The sequence below is a fragment of the Puma concolor genome, chromosome B1 (assembly GCF_028749965.1).
Source record: "Puma concolor isolate L17-30 chromosome B1, mPumCon1.1.hap2, whole genome shotgun sequence".
Lineage (NCBI taxonomy): Eukaryota > Metazoa > Chordata > Mammalia > Carnivora > Felidae > Puma > Puma concolor.
Window position 1 is genome coordinate 135,639,563 of NC_141670.1, and position 18,477 is coordinate 135,658,039.

The following is an 18,477-nucleotide window of genomic DNA, read 5'->3' on the forward strand; positions in this document are numbered from 1 at the left end:
AATTTTATGGCTTTAAATAGGTACTGCTCACAATGACTTATTTTAAAATAGTTATATTATTTCTGCTCTGCCAATATTCTTACAAGTCATTTAAACTGGGCCTTATTTCATTATCTCTAAAAATGATTAGGTGAAATGGGTTAAGATCTTTCCAGCTCAAAGAGTTTGATTCCATAAATTACAAAACATATGTATGTGTGGTTCTAAGTTTATATGTTTCTGGTATGTTATTTTTCATTTTTAGTAGCAAGAAAATTTCCCTGAAAGTATTTATTCATGAAAGCAATTCCACAGAACAAAAAATAACAAAACTAATATTTCACTTAATTTTGATAATAAAATAATAGGCAATTCTCTCATAAGACTTTTTTAAAAAGGTATTCCAAAACTCTAATTTTTAAACACTTTTCAATAAGAACAGAGAAGTTTATTTGATATTTGTCCCAGATATCTGTTGTAATGTATTTTCACTCATGCATATAATAAGCAAGTGTTTACATGAAATAGAGCCAAAGGAGTCTATATGCCCTGCTCTCTGCAACCTTATTCAGATTTGTTTCCCAAAAAGAATATGAAATATAACATAGTTTTCTTAATTTTCTAAGGATACTTGCTGGTAACTCTTTGAATGTTTTTATTTAGACAGTGAATGTTTGTTTTTTAGCACTTTATCAAAATGCTTTATTTTATTATCTTTGTAACTAATTTACTAATTTCACTAATTATTACTTAATAAATAGGGAACCAGAAATGACTACATACAAAGGGATTTATATCTTTGATTCATAAAGGAAGATTGTCTCTTTTCCTCTGATTAGTCATGAAGCAGCAACTTTAGCAACAACCAATCATCCACCCTAATACTTTGAAATCCCTTGGATTCAAAACATCTGGTTTCTTCAAAGAGCAACAGTTCCATAACTAAGAATAAAAAAATCACAGTCTTGGGGAACTAATAAAATTGTAAACTAAATTTTCCAAGGCAGCAATAATTTCAGTTCTGAAGATTATCTAGAATGCACATGAGAATGGAATTGTTTTTTCATTATCTAGGACCACTGAGTCTTGCATGAGTTCATCCATGATGTAAAAGCTAAAATCTTAAATGTATATCTATTTTCTGGCATTAGCAATGCCTCCCAATCAATTTATAAAGTGGACTGAGAAGCACACAAGTAGAAAGTCATAGTATGGAAGGACCCTTAATGAAATTCTTCCAGAACTTTCATTTCACTGGCCACATTTAATTTCCTAATTAAAAAATAGGCAAAATAGTATAAAATCTCGCTGTCTACTATTTATAAGTGATACCCAAAATTGCAATACAGACAGTCTGAAAATAAAGAAGGAAAAAAGATATACTAGGTAAATGGTGAGGAAAAGGAAGAAGATGTAGCAATATTAAGAGCAGACCAGATAGAATTTAAGTCAATAAGTAGTAAAAAGGGGAAAAAAAGCCTTATTTTATATTGATAAAATATTCAGTCCATTTAAATTAGTCATTAGCCATTATATGTACCATACAAAATAACATGAAAACACATGTTGGCAGTAGTAAGAAGATAGGCATAGACATTACTATAATGGGAGATTTTAACTATCTCTATGAATTTGACAGATTAAGTATAAAAAGTAATTATGGGAGGGGCGCCTGGGTGGCTCAGTCGGTTAAGTGTCCGACTTCGGCTCAGGTCTCACGGTTTGTGGGTTCAAGCCCCACGTTGGACTCTGTGCTGACAGCTTGGAGCCTGGAGCCTGCTTCAGATTCTGTGTGTGTGTGTCTCTTTCTCTCTACCCATCCCCTGCTCATGATCTCTCTGTCTCTCAAAAATAAATAAATGTAAAAAAAAATTTTTTTTTTTTTAAGTAATTATGGGAGCGCCTGGGTGTCTGAGTCAGTTAAGTGGCCGACTCTTGACTTTGGCTCAGGTCATGATCTCACCGTTTGTGAGTCTGAGCCCTGTGTCAGGCTCTGTGCTGACAGCATGGAGTCTGCTTAAGACTCTGTCTCCTTCTGGGGCGCCTGGGTGGCGCAGTCGGTTAAGCGTCCGACTTCAGCCAGGTCACGATCTCGCGGTCCGTGAGTTCGAGCCCCGCGTCGGGCTCTGGGCTGATGGCTCAGAGCCTGGAGCCTGTTTCCGATTCTGTGTGTCCCTCTCTCTCTGACCCTCCCCCGTTCATGCTCTGTCTCTCTCTGTCCCAAAAATAAATAAACGTTGAAAAAAAAAAAAAATTTTTTAAAAAAAAAGACTCTGTCTCCTTCTCTCTCTGCCCCTCCCGGGCTTGCGTGCACGCACACCCTGTCTCTCTCAAAATAAATAAAAATAAACTCAAACAGGAAAAAGTTAACTATGGTTACAGAAAAAATTTAAAAGCATGAATATTAACCAACTTGATTTGTATCCTAGAAATAGAAAATATATATTCTTTTCAAATTCCCACAGAATATTTTACAAAATAGACCATATGCAAGGCCACAAAAAAATCTCAAAAAATTTTAAGAAATAGTCAACATAGATCGCACATTTTTTTTTAAATTTTTTTCAACGTTTTTTATTTTATTTTTGGGACAGAGAGAGACAGAGCATGAACGGGGGAGGGGCAGAGAGAGAGGGAGACACAGAATGGGAAACAGGCTCCAGGCTCCGAGCCATCAGCCCAGAGCCTGACGCGGGGCTCGAACTCACGGACCGCAAGATCATGACCTGGCTGAAGTCGGACGCTTAACCGACTGCGCCACCCAGGAGCCCCAGATTGCACATTTTAATAATAAAGTTTTACATTTTTCCTTCTCTGAAGAGAAACTCATTTACATATGGTATCTTTCAATAAGGTCATGCTTAGATATCATTATTCTTGAATAACAGCCACAAACATTTTGTTTTAAAAAAGTCTAAAAGACTTAAATTGCTAAGAGGCTCAAAAAGATAAAGAAACAACATTTTCTTGATTTGTGTTCAATAATCCCCCAGCAGAAATGTTTATTTCCAGCCTTGTATTCATAAGAATGCAAACTTGCACTTACATACTGAAAATGACATAGGAGCAATATACAAGTTCAAGAAGAAAAAACGCCAAAAGAGCCAAAATTTACGTAATAGACACAGAAAGATAAAACCGAGAAAATACATTTTAGAAAAACAAACTTCTTAAAGACCATTGTATTTTACTTGCTTCCACCCTCCACCATTCTTAGTTTTATATTCATAAGGGTGTCTAATAGAAAACCAAGACCAACACCATTCATTCACAAAATAAGCAAACTAATAATTATTTTATTTCAATTTGTTATAACAGGTGATGAACTTGTGCCAAAAAGACATTGTGCTATCAAAACGAGGAATGAAAAACTACAGAGATTTCAGATACACTAAATCAAATAAGCATAAATTTCCTCCAAAGAAGTACAAATTTCCCAGTTGGCAAATATAATAGTTGGCAATTCCCAGACTGCCAAAGAAGCCAAATGCAATTTCTCTCTATTACTGATGTTACCCTGTGAATTGAACTGAAGGCCCTATGGTAACCAGCCCCCACTGAACAGTGTTTAAAATATAACTGCCTCACAATTAATTTTATAACACATCCAGTAAGTCTCTTCTCTGTAATGTGCCAATATGTTATGCAATAATTGTATCTTAATTACAAGTACTTTATATTCAGACATTAAAACCTTTATTAACATTTCAAAATTTGAAAGAAGAAAACTCCTTAAGCATTCACAGTGTGGAAGGTGCTTTATATTGCATGAATCATGGACAGGGCAGTGATCCTGCCATTACTATAATAAAAAAAGGTATTATCTCTCCTTCCTTTGAACATCTGTAGTACTTATCATCCCAATCACTCATTTGGCATAGTTTTGAAGTAGTAAACTCTTCACATGCATCTGTCTGATCTGAATGAATCCTTAAGGGCAATAGTCTCATCCTCTGTTTATTGGGATCTTCCACGCAAGTAAGAGGATCTACCTCACAAGCAAGAACTGTTTCTTAAATATTAAATTGACTTTTGTTAATTAACTAAGGAATGTCACCAACATACCCTTCCTTCAACCGCATCTATGGAGCATGGTTACCGCTCTATATTCCAGAGTGTCTATACTTCCAAATTTTCCCCAAAATTAAAATGAAGCAAACAAAACAACAAGGTCTACTTAACATAGCTAGATTTTAGGTAAGCGGCATTAGAGAAAATGAATAAATTTTCTTTAGATTAATCCTAACTCTAATCAAAGATCTTCAAACATCTAGGTTCTAGCAGAATTAGGTGGGCCGTAACACTATTTTAAATCCCTGTCCCAGGGTTAGAAAATAATAGCAACAATAACAAAGCTTTACCATCTGTCCCCAAAATTCTTCCTTTCTTCTCTAGACCTTCCTACACTCAATCAGCAGTTACCCCTACACCTTCCAAAAGGTTCCCATGGCTCATGTCTTTAGCAATTCCACTGTATAATGACTCAAATTTTAACACACGTTTTAGAATATCCTTAAGGACTTGTTAAACACAAATTGCTGGGCTCTACCCCTAGAGTTTCTTATTCAGTAGGTCTAGTGTGGGTCTGCATTATTTGCATTTCTAACCAGCTTCAGGTGATGCCGATGCTCCTCACCCAGAGACCATACTTTGAGAATTACTATACACTCAAATCTGCCCCCATTTCTCTAATGTTTACTGTGCCTGATTATATCATGCAAATCAATTTTAAAGTTTAATTCTTCTTTTAGATGAAGCTTGGTATCTTTACTATTCTAAATAGGAGTTGGCCATGTGAAGTGAATGGATGGCAAACACCATTTTCAAAGTCTTCACGTGGAGACTTTCAGTATAGTATTAAATGTGTTTGGACAAAGAGTGACTCCCTAACTTTTCTAGCTCCAAAATGCTACACAGTCATTTGGACCAGGTGACTGTCTCTACAGGGAAGCAACAAACTAGTTAGTTATTCGGTCCACATTAACCCAATTTAGAGTTACAGGGATGCACATATTATCCCCTTTGCCAGGAACCTTTCCCCCTCCTTCTCATATGGTTAACTTGTTTTCTTTCAGATCTTAGCTCAGAGATGACTTATTCAGGGAACCTTCCTTTTCTTCCCCATGACCAGGTCAAACCTATTACGGGTTTTCATAGAGTCACTGAATCCCCTCCTTTGTAGCCGTTGTCATGGTTCCATTTTTCGCATTTGTTTATATAAGTATTTTACTAATAGTTATTTTCTACACTGGATTACAAGCTCCAGACAGGGAATGTTTTTGGTTTTGATCACCATTATACTTTCAGCACCTAGCACAGTATCAGGGACATAGAAGATGTTCTCAGATATTGAAGCTCAGATATCTGAGCTTTTTTTAGCCCAAAGAAAGATAAGGGGAAGTATTCCTTCTATACTTTGCCCTTTTCAGCTACCTGATTAAAAAAAAACAAACAGAAAAACAAACAAACAAACAAAAACCCCTGAAAAACAAAAAAAACTTACCTTTTCTGAATAATTCTTGGAGACTTTCAGCACTTTGATTTAATACAGCCCATATTTCTTCCTCCTGCAGAGGTCCACCCCGAACCTCCAGGGCCTCAGCTAGTGACACGTGCATATTACCTAAGAAACAAAGGAAACAGAAGGGGTACATATCATCAACTTGCACTGCATTTGTAGTGGTGAAAGTTCTACATCAGTGATGAGAGACTGAGGTTCCTATCTACCTAATTTCTCAATATGGCCTTTAATCTAAACATAATCCTACAGCTTAAACTCATGGAGGATAAAAGAATTAGAGGGAAAAAAATCTGAAAATAACTACTTGCCCTAGCCCAACAGGATCAGCTTCAGAGCCTGAACTGGAAAATAGGTGGTGACTATTTCATGGCAGAAGAGAGAGAATTGAAGGTACCAGGAGGCACCAAAATGTGGATGATTAAATCAGAGCAGAACTGAAGGCCTTTCAGATTATACTTCTAGGCTTCATCCTATCCATCCCAGGTAAAAAAGAGTAGAGAAGAGCTCCTACAGCCATGATGCATGAAGCTGAAATAAGATGGAACACATTTCTTCTACTCACTAATTGATTTCTACATCTTCAATATATACAGTATAACTATAAAATTTTTCACTGATGGACTTAACTACTTCCAGACCCAACTTTGCTGCCAACTTACCATTTGCCCCTGGGAAGACCATTTCACCTCTAACCACAGTTTTCTATCCGTGACATGGGAGTAATAATAATAGTAACAACATTGCCATTTTGGGGTGGCTATGGCAGGGAAAAGGGTTATTCCTGTAAACATGCTTTGTAATCTAACTCTGTAGAGGCTGAATTAATAAAAAATCAGGAGGTTGACTCTGTGGTGACATTTTTGTAGGGACAATCTTTTTCAATGGCATTAAATTAAGTGGGTGATAATATTAATAAATTTTAAGGTTTTCTACGGTGTTCAGTAATTCTATTTTCGTTATGAAGGCAGGGGGTGGGGGGAGTCGATATCATCTATATAAAGTGTCCTACATTGACATTCCTTGAAAAGAACATTATTCCTTACAATGATCACTAAGATTTCTATCCAAACTAACCAATTTGAGCATAATGTGTATCTACTGGTAGGTAGAAGCAGATGGGTTTAGCAAAGAAGCTAGAGGGAGTGAAAAATGTTAAATGCTTATTTTCTGTAATTATAACCATTAAATTTTAAAATTAACCAACAAAAAACAGCTGTTTTAGAGAAAAGTTGATTTTGTTTACTCAACTAACAAGAATAGCTAATATTTTCTTTTAAATTACATTTATGATACTTTAACCCAGAGTGAAAAAAAAGCAACTCCAGCTACAAATGAGGTCAGCCTTGTCCTGTTACTTTTCTTTTCAAATATTTACTATAGCATTTTATGCTTAGAGTCTACCTTGAGGGGTGTGTACTTAAGTGCAACAATGTGGTAGTTAAAAGGGAAGACAGAAGATACTGCTTAGAAAAAGCCAAAGTCATTTTTACTTAGCTTGTATAGAAGTGATTATTTATTCAAACACCTCTTCCCCCAAAAAACTCTCAGTTTCATATTCACTTTATTAAATGGCAGCATATTTATTTTTTAAAAAATAATACGCTTCTTTCCTTTCTAAGAGATAGGAGTTATTATCTTCTACGTAAAATACTGTATTGAATTGGAAGTTTCAACAGATGCGTCAAGATACTATTAGGAATCAGATACCCAACAGGATTTGTGAGTAAGTCTACCCTGCAGCAAATTTCCAAAGTAATATGTCTGAGAACTGGTTAGATAGCTCTAAAGCCTACACATAATATATAAAGAGTACAGAGAACATTACATATGAGGAATTTCTTTGAAGATAGTTGTACTGATTTTCATGTCTCCCTCAAAGTAGAAGGGATGCAGGAAGGTGCCTTTGTTTAACATCTAGCCATCAAAAGAGGCCTCAATGGAACCCCCAGGAGCGCTTCCCCAGTGTTAGGGAGTTCACCAAAAGGAGGACACCATAGACTGGTGCCTGATACTTCAGGAATCTACAGGTTTTGGCTGTCACTCTGAGACAGCAGCCAGAGAGGAGAGAGCATACAAGACTCAGAGTGAGGAAGCATGCTGTATTTGGGGTGGGGTATAAACAGCTTGGAGCTAACAAAATTCTACCCAGATGAAAATGTTATGAAATTTAGGTTGTGGCAATGGTTGCACAACTCTGTACCTATACTAAAAACCACTGAAGGTAAATTTTAAAAGGGTAAATTTTATGGTATGTCAGTTATATCTCAGTAAAGCTGTCTAAAAAAAGTAACCCTACTCAGAGTACCTCCTGTGGTTCCCAGAGTACCATCAGGAGGGGAGAGGTGGGAGAGGGGTAGGAGGGATGAACAGGAAGGATGAGGGGGTAGGAAGAAAGGATAAGGAGAAGGAAGCAGAAGAAGAATTAGGTACTGGCTAGTAGAAGGGATCATATTTTGAAGTGTCACAGAAAGTACAGCTCCAGTGAAGGTCTCTGAAGAACACACTAAAGTACATATAAGAGAAACAGTTAGCCTTAAGCACATATCAAGTTCAAAATGAGTTACAAGTCAGGCAAAAAAAATTATTTGCCTCTCTATCTTTCTTCCTTCCCCCAGTTTAAATCCTAATTGGGTCGGATAAAGCAACTTGCAAGTGGGTGAGGAGATAAGTAACAAAAGGAGAAGCTAAGCACATTGCCTCCCGCCTATAGCTAATTGTAGCTATGGGAAGGAATAGCTTTGAATGAAGACTGAAGTGTTGATTAATATACTAACTAGGCATTTTTAATGATGGAATTGACCTTGTATTTTCAACTTGAGTGACTGTAGTTCTAAAGTGACTGTAAGGAGAGAATTATGGACCTGAATTTCTACACAGAGGCAAGAGAAGAACTTCCCTCATGAAAGGAAGGAAGGAAGGAAGGAAGGAGACAAAATAAGTTGCTTATGATTACACCTTATGCATTCCATTGTAAAGCAAATGATCTGTATCATATACAAAGTTCTAAAACTTAAGATACAGGTTTATACTTAGTTTTAAAGAAATTGGTTTTTAAAACATAATTATTTTCTTCAATAATGGCCAAACTATGGAGAGAGCCCTAAAGTCCATTGACTAATGAAATGAAAAAGAAGATGTGGTGTTATATATATATATATATATATATATATATATATATATATATATATATAATATGGAATAGTACTCAGCCATCAAAAAGAATGAAATCTTGCCATTTGCAATGATGTGGATGGAGCTAGTATGTATTAGGCTAAGCAAAATAAGTCAATCAGAGAAAGACAAATACCATATAATTTCACTCATATGTGGAACTTCAGAAACAAAACAGATGAACATATGGGAAAGGTGGGGCTAGAAGAGAGAGAAACAAACCACAAGAGACTTTTTTTTTTTTTTAATTTTTTTTTTTTTTCAACGTTTATTTATTTTTGGGACAGAGAGAGACAGAGCATGAACGGGGGAGGGGCAGAGAGAGAGGGAGACACAGAATCGGAAACAGGCTCCAGGCTCCGAGCCATCAGCCCAGAGCCTGACGCGGGGCTCGAACTCACGGACCGCGAGATCGTGACCTGGCTGAAGTCGGACGCTTAACCGACTGCGCCACCCAGGCGCCCCGAGAGACTCTTAATGATAGAGAACAAACTACAGGTTGATGGAGGAAGGTGGTGGGAGATGGGCTAGATGGGTGATGGGCACTAAGGAAGGCATATGCTGTGATGAGCACTGGGTATTGTATGTAAGTGATGAATCACTGAATTCTACTCCTGGAACCAATACTGTACTGTATGTTAACTAACTAGAATTTAAATTTAAAAAAAAAAGAAAGAAAATCACCATAATAAATATATAATTACTTCCTATAAGAAAATGAAAAAGTAAAAGTAACTTCTGAACACAACAGAATTTTTCAGTGCTTGATTTGTCTTATAAAGATTACTGATTATACTTCTGTTGTTTGACTCAATCAGGCTGAATTATATATTAGTCTCCTGTTAATTTTTATTAGAGAGTATTTGTCTAGTCAGTGAAGTAGGATCTCTATGCATCTCTAGCTGGAACTCGTTAGAACTTCAAAACATAGAAGGAACACTATTTTTGAAAGCAATATTATATAGCTAACAAAATAGATTTGATATTTTTAATTTACAGCTTGCTAGAAAAAAAGCTTAAGACTTTTTAAAACTGCCTCGCCCCTCAAATCATCCAATCTCAAAACTTAATGTATTGCTAAAACAGCTTTCTAAAAATCAAACAACACAATAATTTAAAATTATCTACCATGTTTGACAATTGCCATCACTATCCTTATCAGTTTTCTCTATTTTTATTCACCTTTACTATGGCTTTCCATATCACTATCTCTGAAAGAAGACAAGGGAGGGGCACCTGGGTGGCTCAGTCAGTTAAGCAACTGACTTCGGCTCAGGTCATGATCTCACAGTTTGCGGGTTTGAGCCCCGCATCAGGCTCTGTGCTGATAGCTTGGAGCCTGGAGCCTGCTTCGGATTCTGTGTCTCCCTCTCTTTCTGCCTCTCCCCCACTTGTGCTCTGTCTCTGTCTCTGTCTCTCTCTCAAAAATAAAATATGTAAAAAAAATTTTTGAAAGAAGACAAGGGAATGAAAGAAATGCAGAAGTAGAAGAAGAATGCAAATAAAAAATAAATAAAAAGTGGAAAAGTGGAGGAAAAAAAGCTTGAAGTCAACCAATAGATGAAGGAAACAATTTGTCATGAAAATTCTTAAAAGTGTATTAACTTCAGTTGTTTCCTTTAGACACAGTACTAGACAACTTGGGGTATAGATGTATGACTGGCATTATTTTACCATCAAAGAGGTTCTGTTTTACAATTAACATAACTGTATTATTTACTTGTTTCCTTGAATGTGGTAGGCTACATGAAGGTTAAGGGAAGATTTTCAAATAAGAAAAATTAATTATATTACATAACCAGAATCTTTGTGTTTTTGGTTAACACAAATATTAGGTCATGACCTTAAAACTGTGCCCAGTCAGAAAAGCCACAGAAGGATTCTAACAGATGTCATTTTAATCCTGAGGGATTTGTGGCACTCAAAAATAGGAAGCATAGAAAAGTGTTTCCAAAAAGATTGAAATAGTAAACAGATTAACTGAATCCAATCAAGTCATGTAACAATCCGTCTGGGGTTAGACTAATGAATTAGGTTTGTTTAAATTGATTCTAAGGAAATAGGGCTACAAGATTACCCTATTTTAAGAACAAAACAACTATAAAATAGAGCTCTGTGTGTGCCACTACAGAGCTCTTTGTGTGGGCAAAGATCTACTCACCATCCTAGCTAAGGACTTCGTTGTCCTTTAAGACACAATAATGAGAGGCACCTGTGTGGCTTAGTCAGTTAAGCATCTAACTCTTGATTTCGGCTCAGGTCATGATCTCACAGTTCATGGGATCGAGCCCTGTGACAAGCTCTGTGCTGACAGTGCAGAGCCTGCTTGGGATTCTCTCTGTCTCTCCCTCTCTCTGCCCTTCCCCTGCTCACTCAAGCTCTCCCTCAAAATAAATACATAAACATAAAAAAAAGAAAATAAAAGAAATCATAATGAGTTGAGAAGGCAACCTCCAAAATTATAAGTATCTTTTGATCCAAAAGATTCACAATGAAGTTTATAAAAAGTTTAAGAGATGCAAGCCCATATAATAGTATTTTTTTAAAATTAAAGAATCTGTACATATTTGGTATTTTAGGTGTTTCTAATATTTAGGAGAAATAGGTCAGTTAGAATAATAGATCTGGTCTTTGATATCAATTTAAATAATGTAATTGAGAAAATGAGTTCAGACTTGTATTTTAAAATGTATCAAATACCACTGGAACATATAAAAGAAATTAATCTTAGCATACTTGTAAGTTTTCATTCATCAGATTTATTTAAATAATCAGGAAGATGATTTTTTTGTCAGACAACTGAAATACTTAAAATTTTTTATTTAATATTTAATATTTAAAAATATGAATGAAGCTTAAAATATTTTAAAAAGTTTAATTAACAAAGTTTTAAAATTATATACCCAATTACATAACTCCTTGAAAGTGACTTAAATTTTTCTACAATAAAGTAATTAAATTGACCTTAGAATCTTAAGAACTAGGTTTTAGAATTTTTAATTTAATACAAATTTAAAAATAATTTTAATAATCTTTTTTGCATACAATAATACCCCAGAGGCCATTTTTTCAAAGTTAGGAAAAAAAAATCAATTAACTCAGAAAATCATCCTGGGTTACATAAAGTTTTCTTAAATACAGTATCAAATGTTTGATCCTTAGAAGAAAAAAAATGATAAATTAGAATCTATCAAAATTGAAACCTCTGCTTCTTGAAAAGAACTGCTAAAAGAATGGAGGGAAAAAGACACAAATTAAAGGGAAATATTTGCAGATCACATAGCTGATAAAAGATTTTTATTCAGAATATATAAAGCATTGTCAAAAGTCAATAATGGGAAACAATCCCACTTAAAAAAAATAGGCAAGATATTTGAATACACACTTTGTCAAAGAAAATATCCGGATGGCAAATAAGCATATGAAAAGATACTCAACATCATTAGTCATTAGGAAAATGAATATTAGAACAATGAGACATTGTTACATAGTTATCAGAATGGCTAAAATGAAAAAGACTGTCCATACTAAGTATTGACAAAGATGACAAGGAACTAGAACAATGGCTAGTGAGAATGTAAAATGGTACCCTTTGGAAAAATATTTGGTGAAAGTTTCTTAAAAAATTAAATTTAAGTCAACCATATGGTCTAGTCATTCCACTCCAAGGTATTTACCCAATAGAAATTAAACCACATATGTATATGAAGTCTTATATGCAAATCTTCATTGCAGCTTTATTTGTAAAAGCCAAAACCTGGAAACAAGCAAATGTCTATCAACAAGTAAATGGATAAACAAATTTAGTGTATTTCCACAATGGATTATTAATCAGCAATAAAGAGGAATGAACTGTTATTGATACATGCAACAACATGAATCTCGAAATTATCATGTTGCATAAAGGAAGCTAGACAAAAAAAGTATATAATTTATGATTACACATGTAAAAAATTATAGAAAATGCAAACTAATTTATAGTTAGAGAAAATAGTTCAATTGCCTGAGGATGGCATTGCTCTTTGGAGAAGCATGTGGTAGTGATTATTAAGGGACATGAGAAAATGTCTGGAGATGATGGATATGTTCATTACCTTTACTGTGATGATGAGTTTTACAGATGCATCTGTATTTCATAACTTACTAAATTGTGTCCTTTATATGTATAGTTTTTTATACATATGTCAATTATGCCTCAACAATGCTGTTTACAAGAGAAAAAACAAACTAAACTGACAAAAGTGAGACAGCGCTGCCTTTCTTTGTCCCATGAAGCTGTCTGAATGTTTTTTTATTGTCAGTAAAAAACAAGCCCCAACTTCAGGTAACACATGCTTTCATAAAATAAAAAACAAAAGAGATGTGTTTTCTAAAAGGAAACTTCTCCTATTTAAAAAAAAAAAAAAAAAAAAAAAAGCTGTAAGGCTAACGAAACCAAATTCTATGGCTAAAGTCTAAGATCTTCCCTCCTCAAACAGCCAAAGCGTATCTAAGATGCCACTTAGATGTTATTGAACTTAGAATTTGTGAACTGATAACACAATTGTTTTAAAAATCCATTACTCAAGATAGCAATCCGTTGTTTTTCTCTTAACTTCTAATTTCCTAAGCATTTAAATCCAAAATGATAATTACAATAGAGGACATGCTAAATCATGTGAAAGTATTTCTTTTATCTATTAATCTAGAATGGTCAACACCAAGACCGATATATACGAAGTGGAAACAATAAAAGCACTATTATAACTCTAGAAGACTAAAAGCTAATTAAAAAAATACATTCCTATTTCTTTCTATTAGGGTGTAGGTATAGATAGATCAGGTAGTAGAGAAAAAGCATTATTGCCTAATATAGTTAGGAAAGACTGAGGAAGAATTGGGATTTTAAGGAGAAAAAGATAAAACTCAGTGAAATTTTAATTGGATGTTGCCTCAAGATAGAAAACAGCATGTGTCTAAACATTTTTATTGAAGTTGGAGTAGTGCTTAATATTTGTCAACTTTTCCATTACATTTTTCCAGTGAGAGAAGAGAAACTACAACAAACACAAGTCTAAATTGCCTTTCTGGTTCTCTGGTTCATGTCAACCACTTATCTAAATAGAAATCATATATGCCTGTTCCCTGCTTTCAGACGACAGCTTCAAAAAACAAGAAGAAAAACTGTGGAATTCTTCACTCTCTATATGTCATTTAAACTTAGGAGAGAAATAAAATGGAAGGAAAAATCCCTAATTTCAATGTTACATTTCTTCTCACCAACTGAGAGTTACCAACAGAAAGTAATGTAGTGGTAGAATTTCAGTTTTGAGCAGTGCCTTTCTATATGACCCCTCCTCCCCACCTACTGACTCTTGATAAGATCATTGCTTTAGAGTATTTGCTAGTCTTCTTCAAGAAATGTTGACTTAAAGCGTATCAGAATGGTCAGCCATTAAAGGAAACCAATATGTATGAAGCATAAAAGACCAAGAAAAAAATATTTGTCCTTTATATTGTAATAAACAAATTACTTTGGTAGGCAGAACTTTGAGACTGCCCTCAATATTCCTTTCATGTTATGACTGCCTATGTAGGGGACACACAGCAAAGACCAAAGGGTGGCCTCTAGGAATGGACAGTGTACTCCACCCAACAACCGGAGAGAAAATGGTCCTACAATCACAAGGAACTGAATTCTAACAATAACCAATGAGTTTCACATAGGACTCTAAGCCTCAAATGATACTGTAGTCTCAGCTGACACCTTGATTTCAGTCTGGTGATATCTTGAAAAGGGGAACCAGCTAATCTGTACCCAGACTCTTGACCAAAGAAATGTAAAATCATAAATTTGTGTTGCTTTAAGCTGCAAAATTTTAAGCTGGTAATCTGTTACACAGCAACAGGAAATTAACACAGATTGTGGTACCTGGATGTGGGATGCTGCATTAACAATAAAAATGTGAGAGTGGCTTTGGAATTAGATATTGGGCAGAAACTACAAGAATTTTCAGAAGTGTGATAGGGAAAGCCTAACTTACATTGAATAGATTTTTAATAAACATCTGGATCTTAATCTGGATGCTGCTGGTGAGGACTCAGAAGGAAATGAGGGGCATGTTATAGGCACACCTCACAGATACTACAGGTTCAGTTCCAGACCACCTTGGATAAAGCGAATATTACAATAAAGTAAGTCAAATGAAATTTTTGGCTTCCCAGTGCAGATCAAAGTTATGTTTACACTGTAGTCTATTAAGTGTACAATAGCATTATATCTAAAAAAAACCCTTAACTTAACATTTTTATTGCTTAAAAAAATGCTAACTACCATCTGAACTTTCAGTGAGTTGTAATCTTTTTGCTGGTAGAGAGTCTTGTCTTGATAATAATGGCTGCTGAGTGATCAAGGGGGTGGTTGCTAAAGGTTGGGGTAACTGTGGCAGTTTCTCAAAATAAGACAACAGTGAAATTTGCCACATTGATGGGCTCTTTTTTTCACAAATAATTTCTCTGTGCATGGATTGCTGTTTGATAGCACTGTAGAACTTTAAAAACTGGAGTCAATCCTCTCAAACCCTGTTGCTGCTTTATCAACTACATTTATGTAATATTCTAAATCCTTTGTTATCATTTTGACAATCTTCACAGCATCTTCACCAGTAGATTCTATCTCAAGGAACCACTTTCTTTGCTTATCCATAAGAAGCAACTCCCCATCTGTTAAAGTTTTATCATGAGATTGCAACCATTCAGTCACACCCAGGCTCCACTTACAATTCTAGTTCTCTTGCTATTCCCACTACAATTGCAGTTACTTCCTCCACTTGTACTCCTCAAAGTCATCCATTAGGGTTGGAATCAACTTCTCCCAAACTACTATTAATGTTGATGTTTTGACCTTTTCCCATGAATCATGTATGTTTTTAATGCTATCTAGAAAGGTGAATACTTTCCAGAAGGTTTTCAACGTATTTTCCCAGATCCATCAGAGGAATCACTATCTATGGCAGCTATAAGCTTTACAAAATGTATTTCTTAAATAATAAGATTTGAAAGTCATAATCACTCCTTGGCTAATGGGCTGCAGAATGGATGTTGTGTCAGCAGTCATGAAAACAACATTAATCTTGTACATCTCCATCAGAGCTCTTGGGTGACCAGGTGCACTGTCAATGAGCAGTGATATTTTGAAAGGAATCTTTTTTCCTGAGCAAGTAGGTCTCAACAGAGGGCTTAAACACTCAGTAAACCATATTATAAATAGATTTGCTATCATCCAGGTTTTGTTGTTTCATTGAAAGTACAGGCAAATTAGGGGCGCCTGGGTGGCGCAGTCGGTTAAGCGTCCGACTTCAGCCAGGTCACGATCTCGCGGTCCGTGAGTTCGAGCCCCGCGTCAGGCTCTGGGCTGATGGCTCAGAGCCTGGAGCCTGTTTCGGATTCTGTGTCTCCCTCTCTCTCTGCCCCTCCCCCGTTCATGCTCTGTCTCTCTCTGTCCCAAAAATAAATAAACGTTGAAAAAAAAAAATTTTTAAAAAAAGAAAGTACAGGCAAATTAGATTTCTAATTTTTAAGGGTCCTAGTATTTTCAGAATGGTCAGTGAGCATTGGCTTCAACTTAAAGTCACCAGCTGCCTTAGGCCCCTAACAAGAGAGTCAGCCTGTCCTCTGAAGCTTTGAAGTCAGGCATTGACTATTCCTCTCTAGCTATGAAAATCCTAGATGGCATCTTCTTCCAATAGAAGTCTGTTTTGTCTACATTGAAAATCCGTTTAGTGAAACCACCTTTAGTAATCTTAGCTAGATCTTCTAGATAACTTGTTGCAGCTTCTACATTAGCACTTGCTGCTTCACTTTGCACTTTAAGTTATAGGGATGGCTTCCTTTCTTAAACCTCATGAACCTCTACTAGCTTCCAACTTTCTTCTTCAGACTCCTCACCACTCTTAGCCTTCAGAGAATTGAAGAGAACTGGGGCTGTGCTGTGGATTAGGCTTTGGCTTAAGGGAATGTTGTGTGACTGGTTTGATCTTCTATCTAGGCGACTAAAACTTTCTCCATATCAGAAATGAGGCTGTTTCACTTTCTTATCATTCCTGTGTTCACGAGAGCAGCACTTTTGATTTCCTTCAAGAACTTTTCCTTTGCATTTACAACCTGGTTAAGTGTCTGGCACAAGAGACTTAGCTTTTGGCCTATCTTGACTTCTGACATTCCTTCCTCACTCAGCTTAATCACTTTTAGCTTTTGATTTAAAGCAAGAGACATGGGACTCTTTCTTTCACTTGGACACTTAAAGGCCACTGTAGGGTTATGAATTAGCCTAATTTCAATATTGTTGTATCTCAGGGAATAGAGAGAGAGCCCTGAGGAGAGGGAGAGAGATGGGGTAACAGCCAGTTGGTAAAGCAGCCAGAGTACATGCAACATTTTTTGATCCACCGTCTTACACTGGCACATTTGTGGCACCCCAAAGCAATTACAATAGTAACATCAAAGATTATCAATCGCAGATCACCATAACAAAATAACTTAAGATGTGATATACTACAAGAATTACTAAAACGTGACACAAAGACACAAAGTGAGCAAATACTGTTTGAAAAATGGCACCAAAACACTGGCTTGAGGCAAGGTTGCCACAAACCTTCAATTTGTAGAAAATGCAGTATCTGCAAAGTGCAATAAAGTGAAGTACAACAAAATGGGATATGCCTGTATTGGAAACTGGAATAAGGGGAATCCTTGTTATGTAGGAGCAAAAAGCTTAGCAACATTATGTCCTATAGTTATATGGAAAGCAGATCTTATCAGTGACACAGCTGGATATATGGCTAAGGAGATTTCCAAGTGATGTGTTGAAGGCACCGTCTGGTTCACTTTGGCTCTTTATAGTAAAATGCAAGGGGAAAGTGACAAATTGAGGAAATAGCTATTAAGGAGTCAGGAAACAGGACTAGATGATGAAAATGCCCAGCCTCTCCAGATAGCAAAAGATTTAAAAATCAGAAATGGCTGCCAAAAACACACTAGAGCAAAAGATAACCTTCTGGTAAAATTTCAGAAAGATCAAAGGCCAAAGAATTTAGTGCACAAAGGACCCTTTCAATGTTTTAAGGGTCTCTGGTAAACTTTAGAGTTGTCTATTAGCCATCTCAGCAAGAGGCAAAGACACAAAAAGATTATTTCATTTCTTGAAAACATTGCAAGTGTAGCTTTTGTCTAATGCAGTGAATCCCTGAAAAATCCACTCAAAACCCAGAGTTTGAGAAAAGTGTTTCAGCATAAACACTGCCAGCTTGAACTAAAAGGAAACAGAAGGAATAGAAAATGGAAAGAGGTTGCTGGACTCATCCCAAAGGCCACTGGTGAAACGGAGGCTGATAAAATTAAGCAGTTGCAAACATATGCTACCTTCCTAGAAAAGGAAGACTGTTCCAGAAGCTGGAACCAAGACTGAAAGGACAGGGTTGAGAGCCATGAAGGGCAGTTCCCAGGCCTTGAAACCTAACCAAAACCCTGTTGGGAGTCTGCCAACATGGATTTCAGAACTGTTATGGACCAGTGACTCCTTTTTTAACCTATTCTACCCTTGCCTGTTTTTTTTTTAATGTTTAAAAATTAAAAAAAAAATTATTATAGAGAGTGAGAAGGGGAGAGGGGCAGAGGGAGATGGAGAGAGAATCTTAAGCAGACTCCATGCTCAGCATGGAGCCTGATGTGGGGCTCAATCCCACGACCCTGGGATCATGACCTGAGCTGAAATCAAGAGTCAGATGTTCAACCGAATGAGGCACCTAGGGGCCCCTGCCCTTGCCTGT

The 18,477-nt window shown here is 36.1% G+C and overlaps 1 protein-coding gene across 10 annotated transcripts in view; it reads right to left on the reverse strand.

The window, feature by feature from the left end:
* PTPN13 (protein tyrosine phosphatase non-receptor type 13) overlaps positions 1 to 18,477 on the reverse strand; it is a 229,600-nt gene that overhangs the window by 167,915 nt on the left and 43,208 nt on the right. For all 10 annotated transcript variants that reach the window (XM_086704646.1, XM_086704647.1, XM_086704645.1 and 7 more), the window contains exon 2: positions 5,483 to 5,602. In XM_086704646.1, coding sequence (XP_086560772.1) covers positions 5,483 to 5,597 — 115 coding nt within the window. In that variant the 5' untranslated portion in view covers positions 5,598 to 5,602. The remainder of the gene's footprint in view (positions 1 to 5,482; positions 5,603 to 18,477) is intronic.